General features: G+C 33.0%; 1 protein-coding gene across 1 annotated transcript; it reads left to right on the forward strand.

The window, feature by feature from the left end:
* The first annotated feature begins 4434 nt into the window (after window positions 1-4434).
* hspb1 (heat shock protein, alpha-crystallin-related, 1) lies at window positions 4435-8859 on the forward strand. Its single transcript, XM_016546292.1, has 3 exons — window positions 4435-5064; window positions 7405-7468; window positions 8268-8859. The coding sequence occupies exons 1-3, from the start codon at window positions 4665-4667 to the stop codon at window positions 8431-8433; spliced, it is 630 nt and encodes a 209-aa protein (XP_016401778.1). The 5' UTR covers window positions 4435-4664; the 3' UTR covers window positions 8434-8859.
* Window positions 8860-12220: the final 3361 nt, after the last annotated feature.

Below are 12220 nucleotides of genomic sequence, written 5' to 3' on the forward strand. Positions count from 1 at the left end.
CGTTACTCTCCGATCTCTGTGGAAAATCCATATCTGATGCACCTATAATGCCAGTCCATTTTGGAGATGTGATATTTCTTATTATATACAGTATTCCACTTCTATTTTGGCTGTGTTTAGTGCATATAAATAGAGCTCTGTGTTATATAGGCACCATGTACAGTTCTGATCTGAACCCTCTGTTGTTTTTAAACTCGCGTCTCTATGTAGGTGCACTTTCCTGAAACCAGGCTGCAAAAATATACACGCACATGTCTTTCTCCTGGGTTAACAATGAGAGACTAATGTGACGGAGACTAAAACAATCTCCAAATCAAGAGACTTTATTCCTACAGTGAAGATTCAGACTCAACATGATGAACGGAAGCAAGAACAAACAATTCAGTTTACAGTAGCTTATGATTTGGGTGAATCTCAAAAAGAAATGTCCAGGTCATTTAGAAACATGCAATTAGATGTTGTACAAATTAATTATCACAAACAATTGTGACTGTATTTTCATAACAATTAAGTAACCCCCAAAATTTGAACACACACACACACACACATATATATATTGTTGCTCAAGTAAATGTATCCTGATTTCAGAATGTTTAGATATTTGTACTGGAAAACAAGAGGCAAAAATACTTAATAAGAATATTATTTTTGTTATTTTTATTACTATTATTTGTTGCTTGTTATTTTTACACTTATATTGGTTTATATATATATATATAATATATATACTTCTATTTTGGCTGTGTTTAGTGCATATAAATAGAGCTCTGTGTTATATAGGCACCATGTACAGTTCTGATCTGAACTCTCTGTTGTTTTTAAACTCGCGTCTCTATGTAGGTGCACTTTCCTGAAACCAGGCTGCAAAAATATACACGCACATGTCTTTCTCAGCATATTTATTCTATTTATTCGGTGACTTATTCATGTGATGCTACTTATTTATTATTTGTTGCATATTTATTTTGTTATATTTATATATGTATTTGGGCTCTGAGAAACTGTTTTTATAAGGAGTTGCACATTTTTCTGTTTGCAAAGTACGTTGGAAACACATTTTTGACGGTTTCCAATGACAAGCTTCTGCATTCTTTAAAGTCAACATGAAATCAGAATTGATTCGATTTACTTTCTTAAAAGATGTTTCTGGTCTATTTTGAATGATTCATCAATGCACATTATTCCAAAGATTCTTCATGATTTTTCATCCCTGAAACAACTTCAAAAATACATTGTACCTCTCAAGCATCTGCCATACAGAGAAACTTCATCGTCCAATTAATTCCTGATGCATTTTCTATCTTGCATTTTTCTATAATCCTACTTTAAAAAGCTGTTGCACTCTGAAATGCATCACAATTTTGGAAATAAAATGAGTTTCATGTTAACCTTAAATGCAGAACTGAAATGAATTGTTGTGAAATGATTTTTTCGAGCAGAAGACTGATTGTTGTTTTACGAGTTTGCATTTTGCAAATATTTATTATGATTTATTGTACTATTTATTTTCTCATTCCCTCCTTCAAATGGAGACTGAACTGGTCTTTATCAGTGATTTCTTCTTCTTTCTCAATCTTCCTGTGAGTTCTGGAAAGAGCTAATAAAGGAAGCGGATTACAGTGAACTTTAACTTGTGATGCAGGACCTCAGTCTTCCTTTTTCAGTGTTATTTGATTTACAAACAGCTGTTGAGTTACTTATATGAGTTGATACGGCTCTAACTTCCCAACTGTATAAAGTCAGTAGATTTAGTGACCAGTCATAATTAAACACATAATAAAAGTATCTGCAAATGGATCATCTTCATGTGCTGTTCTTGATTTTGAGTTTCCGTTTGTTTCTTGTCAGGGTTATTATTGAAAACTACTGTTAAAACATTTTTGCTGAATGAAATAAAAGATAAAATAAAATAAAGTAAAAAACATAAAAATATTAGATGAAAAACTTATGAAATTTTAAATGTTGCCTTGTCAACTAGGTTGAAGCACTAAAATTTCTGATTGGAAAAAAAACTAAAACTAAAATTGAAGAAAAAAAGGGGGAAAAAAACCCCATGACAGCTCATGACAGAATTACTAAAAAATTAGCATAAAATGAATATGAAAATATCGAAATACAAGCTAATTCAAAACATTAATGGTGTATAAATAAATAAAAACAAAACTGAAATAAAGCAAATTAATCCAAAATAGTATAAAAAAAATAGAAAAATTACAACAGCTCATAAAAAATGACTAAAAATCAGATTAAAATTAAAACTGAAAATATAAAAATAAAAGCTAATTCAAAACAAAAAAAACTATAATAGTGTATAAATAATTAAATAAATAAACTAAAAATATAAATACTAAAAAACTAAAAATAAATTAATCCTAACTAGTAATATTTAAAAAAAGAACAAAAATAAAACATGATAATAATAATAATGTATTATTAATAATACAACTATAATAGTGTATAAATAAATAACTAAATAAAAACAATTATACTAAATAGTATAAAAAAAGAAGAAAAAAATGAAACTGAAAAAATGAAAACTGAAAATATAAAATTAAAAACTAATTAAAAACGTTAATAATAATAATAATAATAGATTAATAATAATAATGTATTAATAATAATACAATTATAATAGTGTATAAATAAATAAAACTGAAATAAATTTATCCTAAATAGCATAAAAAGAAAAAATATCCTATTTTTAAAAAAGAACAAAAATAAAAAAAAAACAAATGACAACAGCTCATTAAAAAAAAAAAAAAAAAAAAAAAAAAAATCAGTTTAAAATGAAAACTGAAAATATAAAAATTAAAGTTACTTCAAAACATTATTAAAAAGCTATAATAATGTATAACCAATACTAACATAACACGTTTCTAGTGCTTACTGTAGAATGGAATACTAGCACATGGCATATTGTACAGTGTTCATTTTGTACTATTTTTATACATTCTATATGCTGCAGATATTGCAGTTTGAGAGTCTTCAGTGTCTTCGGCACTAGATGGCGTTACTGATGCTGTAGTAGATGCTCATGTGATCTGGATTTGTGTCTGGAAGGTTCCTGCTCTTTCACAAACTCCTGCCGATCTCCTGGGGAAATGGATCAGTTGTATTTTTAGTCCTGTGGCACTAAACCAGTGGCTCAAATGACATTTATAGTCACTTCTATAATGCCTTCCATTAGTTTCTTCTAGAATTTTATTTACTGAACATTTCAAAGTCCATAAACAGTCGGAGTTTAATGCAGAACGTGCCGCAGGGCTGAAATGAAAGTGCTGCAACACTGTTGGAGGGTTTAATTAAACATTTGATACACATGCATCATAACTCTATATTTCACTTTAATATATGATATAGTTCATGAAGATGTGATGATATTGTCAGAGAAATCATATAAATCTAATAAAACCTCCCTTTGTTATTTCAGTACCTTTGATATTCTGATATAGTTTTTGTTAATATTTTAAATTCGATTTTTTGTTTCCACTTTAATTTTAGTTTAGTAATTATGTTGTTTTTGTCAATTTTATTAGTTTTTAAAAATATATCTATATAGTTTTTATTCATTTTATTTAGTTTTAATTTATTTATTTTACTACATGAAGTAAAACTAAATGAAAATGAGAAAGGTTGCCTTGGCAACTAGCTTAATTTTATTTCAGTGAAATGACTAAAAAAAAAAAAGTAATTTTTTTCTAGCTTTTCTACATTTGTTTGATTTTTACAGTATGTTTCCCTGTTTGTCTGCAGTGTTATTTTATTATATACTATTACAGCTTTTATTAATATTTTAAGTTAGTTTATAGTTTTATATTTTGTTTTAATTTTAATTGTAATTAAAGTTTTAATCATTTTGTTGTTTGTTTAACTTTTTAATGTTTTTTGTTGTTTTTTTTATGTCTGTTGTATTTTTATTAATTTTTTTATTTGATTTTCGTTTTAGGTATTTTACTAGTTTAAGTTAAACTAAAAAAATAGAAATTTGCTGAAATAAAATACATTTTGTTATTTTTGTTATTACATTTTGTTAATTATTATACATTAAACCAAAAATTACATTTTACAATAAAATTATTTATTACTATTATTATTATGTCAGTCTTTCTACTTCAAAGTTTCACGTTTAATTCAGTGTGTTAATTGATGTTTCTTAGTAATTATTTGTGAAATTACTAGAAAATTCTGAGTTAAAAGTAAAAATTGAGCCCTGCTTGTCTGTGTTTTATTTCCTCTGTTTTGTGTTCTCTGTGCAGATTCATCGAATTCCTGCTGTAAATCAGTGCATGTGTGTTTGGTCACCTTTGTGTTATCAGAGGGGTGGGTTTCTGCTGACTCGCTCTGTGCGCTTTACACTGATCACCAGATTCCTCTGTGTCTGTGTCATGACAAGAGAATGTGTTTGTGAGACAGTCAGGCAGGATCAACCATCCAGGAAAGGAACGGTGCCGGCTTTGGGAAGGCCTTTGCCTTGGATTCCATTCTCGTGTGAGGCCGTCCGTGAATAGACATTCTAGTCACTTCTATAAATATCTGGATGGGAGGGGGGTTGCATTAGTGTGGAAAGGGGAGTGTCGGCTGAGAACGTTCTTATAAATCTCAGCACTTCCAAACAGGACACAGCACTTTCCAGAAAACTTTCAGAGCAAGAACAAACTTCAGCCATGGCCGAGAGACGCATTCCCTTCAGCTTCATGCACAGCCCATCCTGGGACCCTTTCCGCGACTGGTACCAGGGCAGCCGGGTCTTCGATCAAGCTTTCGGGATGCCGCCCTTCTCTGAGGAGATGCCCACTTTCCCCACCACACACTGGCCCGGATACATTCGGCCCTTTGGATTTCCCGAAATGGCCCCTTTAATGCAGAGCCCAATGGCTCCGATGTCGCCCTCTGTGACCATGATGCACCCCCCGAACTACAGCCGGGCCCTGTCCCGACAGATGAGCTCAGGAATGTCTGAGATAAAGCAGACACCGGACGCCTGGAAGATCAGCTTGGATGTCAATCACTTCGCCCCAGAGGAGCTGACGGTGAAGACCAAAGATGGGGTGGTGGAGATCACCGGTGAGCACTTTGCTTCATAATTTCACCATTTAGCCCAAGAAGAGTGTCTCAAAAAGTATTTGGACACTGAAGTCACCCTTACAAATGTTTGAATGTCATTGCATTAGATCCAAGAGTGAAGAAAGCAAGAGTTATTTATTGTAGAGAAAGATGCATTTCACAAAAATAAGCTTGTTCGGTTTGACATAGATGCAATAGCAATAGATGTAGTCGAAGACGGTCAGTATTGTGTTTGTTTGTGGTTAGTTAGTGGATGATGTTGCTAGTTAATGTGATTCTTTACACCTGTGTGAACTGATTCATACATCCACTAAAAAAATCACCAAAACACCAGCTGATTCAAACACATTGAGAATTCAAACATGATGCAGAAAGTGAACTCTAGTGAGGGAAAAAGATCTTCTCTACAGTATATAACGAATAATATTCAGACATGTTGTGCGTCCAGATGCTTTTTGTGGGAACTGTAGTGTGTGAAAACTACTGTAAAGGTTAATATTTTACTTTCAGGAAGGAAATTAGATCTGATTTGTTTAGTTGTTTTGGCAGGAAATGTCCAGGAGGTATGGAAGCCCATTTCTGCTACATTAAGAAAAAAAAAATCATAATTATGACATGAAAAAATTATAAGAGATATAAAAAAACAAAACAAAATTATGATAAAATCAATGACAAAAGAAGTCAATACTACGAGATAAAACTAATTATGACCAATTTTGACTGTTATAATTATGAACTTTTATGTCATAATTAGACTTAGTATATTATATGTCATAATTTCATCTTTTATGTAATAATTTAGTTTTTTTATCTCATGATTTAATGTCTCATAATTTTGACATTTTAATGTCAGAATTACAACTTTCAAAATTATGACTTTGTGTCTCATATCATTTTGTTATAATTGTCTTTTTATCTCATAATTATGACTTAGTATCTCATAATTTTGACTTTTTGTATCAATTATGACTTTTTCTCTCATAATTTCAACTTTTTCTCTCATAATTATGACTTATCATCATGACTCTTTGTTAGAATTTACTTTTTTATCTCATAATTATGACTTAGTATCTCATAATTTGGACTTTTTGCATCAATTATGACTTTTTATCTCATAATTTCAACTTTTTGTCTCATAATTATGACTTGTCATCATCTTGACTCTTTATTAGAATTTACTTTTTTATCTCATAATTATGACTTAGTATCTCATCATTTCTTGTGTCAATATTTTAACTTTTTATCTGAGAACTATGACTTTGTGTCTCGTAATTTGACATTTTCTGTCATAATTATGGTATACCAAAGCATGTTTTTTTCTTTTTGTGGAAGAAGTAGGCTTCCCAAAGGAAGAGAGGTGGTCGAGTGTGAAGTAAAAAAACAAAAAAGGCTGCTGAATAACAGGCTTTGCTGGGAGAACTTTTATCTTCTGTAGGGTGGGAGCTGATTTTCCTGAGAAATTTCTGAGATATTACATAACCAGAGCACAATGCAGTTAAAGCAGCATGTGCAGAATGCAGAGGCCAGAGACTTAAGTTCTCAGCTTTGTGCCATTCAAGTATAAACATTTTGTATGCAACATCCTCTTTTTGCTATCTTACATTTTTACTTCTATATCACTTTGAAATGCATCAGATTTCAGAAGTAAATTGGGTGGTGAAATAAGGAGTGTTTCGTGTTGATCTTGTGAAGTCATACACACTGGACCCCACTCTTTTAATGACCCTCATTTCACATCCATCACTGAGGCCGTCTGTCAGATGATGAGGATCTTCTGAGGTTTCAGACGTGTTGTCTAACCAAACAGAGCTGGGTTACCCGGCCGGGTATCAGCCAAAGTTTAGAGCTTTGAGGAACAGTCAAAGGACAGCGAGGTCAAACACACAATGCTGTGTTACACATTCAAGAAGTGGTTAAGAGAAGGAGCAGATACAGGTCACCAAACAGGAGGAAACTTAAACATGACACATTGAGTTAAACCATCATGATTGTGATGTGTGACACTAATCAGAACTGCAAATATAACCAGATTTGTACATTTGCTGAAAAATGTGAATGGTAATTGATAGTACAAAACTTGTCATCGTGATCCTAGGGTGTTATGGGTGGTTGCCATATAAATACATTTTATAAATAAGTGTGGTTTCTAATAAATAAAAATAGACACAACTGAGATAGCTGCTGGTACACAGTAAGAGTATATATGTGGATAGCAGCTTAGATCATTTTATCTAATGTTGGAGAAATTTTAATTCAGTCATTGCTGTTTTGAAGAATCTGAGGGAGTTTAAAGATAATTCATTTGTGTGTTTTTTTCTTTTCCATGTGATTTGCTTGCAGGCAAACATGAGGAGAGGAAGGATGAACATGGCTTTGTGTCCAGATGTTTTACCAGGAAATACACGTAAGTACTGAGATGCTAAAGATCTGCACACGAAGCACACTTGATAGGGAGGATCAAGAGACACAGTGTCCTGAGAATACTAAAGGGGTGGGACGGGTTTGGCAATGAATCATGCATCACATTGCATACTATTTCACATCTGTTTTTAAAAGAACTGAAACTGTCTGTGGACCTGTGGTCATATTTTGTGTTAATTTCTCTTGAGTTTCAAGAGCTTTGAAATGCATTTTTTAAATCTTCTTAATTGCATTTTTTTGTGAGTGTATGGCAGATACTTCAATGAAACAGTACACTGTAAAATTGCTACTAAGTTTCACAATTACAAAGAAAAGGTGAGCAACACACTGAATTAAACAAGGAAAGTAGAAAAACTGAAATAGCATTTCATTGCAAAATGTTTTAATGGCATTTTTGCATTCATTGCAAAATTTGTTATTTCAGATACTTTAATGACAAAATTTGGTTTAGAAACAAATTTCACTCAGATAAATGGTTAGCAAATTTCACAGTTACAACAAAATTGCAAGTAACACATTTAATTAATCGTGAAATTTTACAGAAAAGATGAACTGGAATCGTTTTTTTTTTTTTTTTATTGTAAAACATACTCCAATAACTTAATTAACTTCATTTTAATGTAGTAGTTTTAGACCTAATGAAATAAATAGGACAAATATAATAGAAAATATTCTCTAGATAAGTCATACAGATTTAAAATTTGATGTGATGCTTGTCTAAAGAAGACCTTTTGTCTGGAGCTGTGATTTCATGAATGTAATCTGATTGTCTTGTGTTCCAGTCTGCCCTCTGGTGTGGACTCTGAGAAGATCACCTCCTCTCTGTCTCCTGAGGGCGTCCTGACCATTGAAGCTCCTCTGCCCAAACCTGCCATCCTGGGCTCTGAAATCAACATCCCTGTTAACACAGGCAGTGCATTGACTGCTAGCACGACAAAGAAGCCCTGAGCACTACGACACGCTCGCTCGCACACACACACACACACACACACACACACACACATCCTCTGCCCAGAGGATCTACGACACGCTCACACACACACACACACACACACACAGGCAGATCACAACGGTACTTTGAGCTTGTTCACAAAAGCAAATTCCATTTTAATGTCTTGCAACTTCTAGTCTTTGTAAACTACAGGTAGGAGAGGATGGATTCCCATAGTGCATTCCCATCTCATTTTTTACATCACTTCTTTTCATCCTTGTCTCCTTTCTCATCCTCCTCTCTTCTACTTGTAGTAAATCACAACCACTGTGTACACACCAATCTCTAGAAAACATGCTCATCTTTCACCCCTAAATCAAAAAGATTAAATGCAAAATTATATTTGCATCGCAACATTATTTTCATGACAATGAAACATTTTACCCCAAATTCTCATTATTGTAATAATAAAAAAAAGTATTATTTACAAGTTAAAGAACATGTTAAAATATAATTTTGCATATAGATCCTGGTAGCATGTGTTTTACAGAATTTAATTATACTGTATGTATTTTTAAATATTGTCTGGAGAGATTGATTTTATTCAATGAGAATGTGATGTATTTGCATTACAGTAATGTAAGAACTGAAAATAATATCACAATTCAAACTGTTCTAATATATGGATGGTCTGTAAGAAAAAAAAATGCTTTTTTTCCCTTTAGATTTTGAGGTGAATTATGACTATGACATTTCTTCAGGAGCAGGAACTGCAGTTTTTACACCATTTTTTTGAACCACTAGCAAACATGCAGCCAAACACAGTAAAATGATGTTTGTTTTCATAATATTTCATCAAAATGTAATACGTTACTCTGCCTGAAACTTTTTTTTCTGCTTATGTCACCTCGTCCAGGTTAGCTATTAGTTCATGTTGACCAAGCAGTCGAATACTGTAGCTTTTTTAGCCATTGTTTTAGGTTACAACATTGCAGCCTTTTTAAAATCAATCTGTTTTCATTCTTACATGAAACTTTTCACCATCACATCAATTCCTGATGGATAAAATGAAGGATAACCTGAAAAAAAAAAAGTTTCATTTTGACTTTATCAAACAGATATAGCCATGCTGTTTAACTGCAGGAAGCATAACAATATGGTTTCCTCACATCAGTCGTCTCAGCCAGTAGAACAGCAGGGACTCTTTGTTTTTTGTATTATGAGGCATTACATAATGTTTTAAATGACTGTAATAAAGGCTTTCCCATCATGAGCTGTATGTCTGAATATCCTCATGGTAGAAATGGTAATAAACATCTCCAGTCTGTATTATCTGGCGTTTATCTGTCTGATCACAATTATTTATTATTCCATGTTACCACATTTGACCAGTTTTGAAGAATTCCAAGAATGTCCCTTCAAAATCAGATAAACATGCACATTCTGACTGGACTTGCTTATGACAGAAGTGAAATGCTAAGTCATCTCTCTCACACAACAGAAACTATTTTATCATATCTTTCATGAATTTAAACATAAAATCAATATGGTTATTGACTGTAACTGTAAGAGGTGCCTTAAAATAGCAGCGATGAGATGGAATCTGGTAGAAACCCCTTTAATAAGTAATAGACATTGTTTTAAATGTTTCATGCATAATGCATTTCATATTGTAGTCGTGAAAGCGCTGTGATCATTATGTAATTTTAGATTTACCGACTGTCATGCATTTCATGTTCATTTTGTGTATTAAAATGATGATGCTTTATAAAAGCAATGAAGTTTTCCCCGTTTGGATAGGTACAGTACAAATATGAATGCACAAAAATGTACAGTGTGTGCATCTTGATGAATTTTAGGATGTATAGTCTAGATGAATTTAAAGGGGTCATATGATGCTTTTTTAAAGATCATTATTTTGTGTATTTGGTGTAACAGAATATGTTGACATGCTTTAATGTTCAAAAAACACATTATTTTTCAAATACTGTACATTATTGTAGGTCCACTATGCCCCCCCTCTTTCAAACGCTTCGTTTTCTACAAAGTCCCGCCTTCCGATGCAAATATTTCCACATAGTGAGGTAGATATGTGGGGGGCGTGGTCTAAAGTCTTAACTTTGATAAAGAATATCTCTTTGGTTTTGAGACTTTAGTCTTTGCAACTTCAGGGATCTTATCTATGCACAATCAGCTTGTAACACTCCAAAGAGAAAGGAAAACTTGAAATCGCATCATATGACACCTTTAAGTTGATGTTAAAATGCTCATATTCCAGCTTTATATGCATAAACAACTGTGTCCTCTTCCTTGTGTAAACACTCTGGCAATTTAAAAATATTCCTAGTTTAAGTGGCCTGACATAGCAACATTGACATAAACCAATGGCTTGAGATTGAAGGAAATTGATTGTCCAACTAACTCCAGATGGGTGAAGTGTCCAAGAAACCAAAACCAAAGCCATTATTTGCTCTGTAGGTTTCACTGCACTGTTCTTCTGCAAAGCTTGATCTTTTTCCCATCTATTGCCTCTTTCATCTTTGCATCCATCCATTCCTTATTTTACCAGCTGTCCTTTTCCGAGCCAGAGAACAGTCCAGTCTTCACTGTGTAGTGATATGAGCCGAGGGTTTGATTGGAGGAACCACAGATGCGTGCACATGCACACTGTCAGCTGAAACGTTAAAGTAGGCCAGCTCTCCCAAGACTCCGTCTCACTAACTCTCACTTCAATAATACTGATACGACTGCCAAAATGTTATAAAAGCAAATTGGGGTGCAATTTATCTATTATATTAAATACAGAGAGAGCACTGTGAATTGGCCAAAGGAGAACATAAAAAGAAAAGAGTGCTAGATCTGATTAAACTCTAACTCTTATGGATTAACAACTGGCAATATTTCAGCACATGCACATTTGAGGGATGCTTTATGGAAACTATGCAATAAGGAACCAATTTCAACATTGTACAAGATGGTTCTGTAGTGTAAGCTGGCAAATACATGACTTTAAGCTTGACTTCAGAACATGTTTCAGGATTTGTCCGAAGTTCTGCGGTTTATCTAATAATTAGTCCACATCACAAACCTAATCAGAAATAGGAGAATGAATGCAAAGTTGCATTTTGGGAATTCTGCAGCACATGCTTAGGATTTTCTTGGTTTTTAAACAATGGTTAAAAGAATTTAATGCTTTCACGCATTAGTCAAGGTATTTTATTCACCTACAGTAGGACAAACTGAGATTTTACTTGTTCAAGAGACAGAAGAGAAACCATTGGCCATGAGATTGTGAATCCCTCTGCAATGGATTCTTCTGTGTATAATAACAATGATATTTTTTTTTAACATAGCAGCTTTCCCTTACAAAAAATAACCATGGTTTTATTATAGTAAAAGTGCAGTACCATGTTTTTTGGCGTATTGATTACCATGTGTGTAACCATAGTTTTACTACAAATACCATGGTTAAACTATGGTTAGTGCAGCAAAAACAATTGCACTACACAAAAAATGGCGTAGTTCCTCTGTAAATGTTAATTAATTCCCTGTCCCCTGAGGTCGGTTTGAATGTGTTCTTTGGGGATACAGCACTCTGAAATCGATGGTAAGTTTTATTAGAGTTCGTCAGGTGGGATTCATTGGCGTATGTGGGATAAAGGAAGTCCAAAAAATGTAAATTTATGCTTTAATGTAAATATTTATTGTACAAGATTTTAAGGTAGTTTCCCTGACCTACTTATAGATAAATTAGGCTAGACATTATATGCCTCTAGGAGAATGACAGTATTGATGTGTTAAAGT

This window comes from Sinocyclocheilus rhinocerous, unplaced genomic scaffold (genome assembly GCF_001515625.1).
Source record: "Sinocyclocheilus rhinocerous isolate Xijiao unplaced genomic scaffold, SAMN03320098_v1.1 scaffold370, whole genome shotgun sequence".
NCBI classification, from domain to species: Eukaryota; Metazoa; Chordata; class Actinopteri; order Cypriniformes; family Cyprinidae; genus Sinocyclocheilus; species Sinocyclocheilus rhinocerous.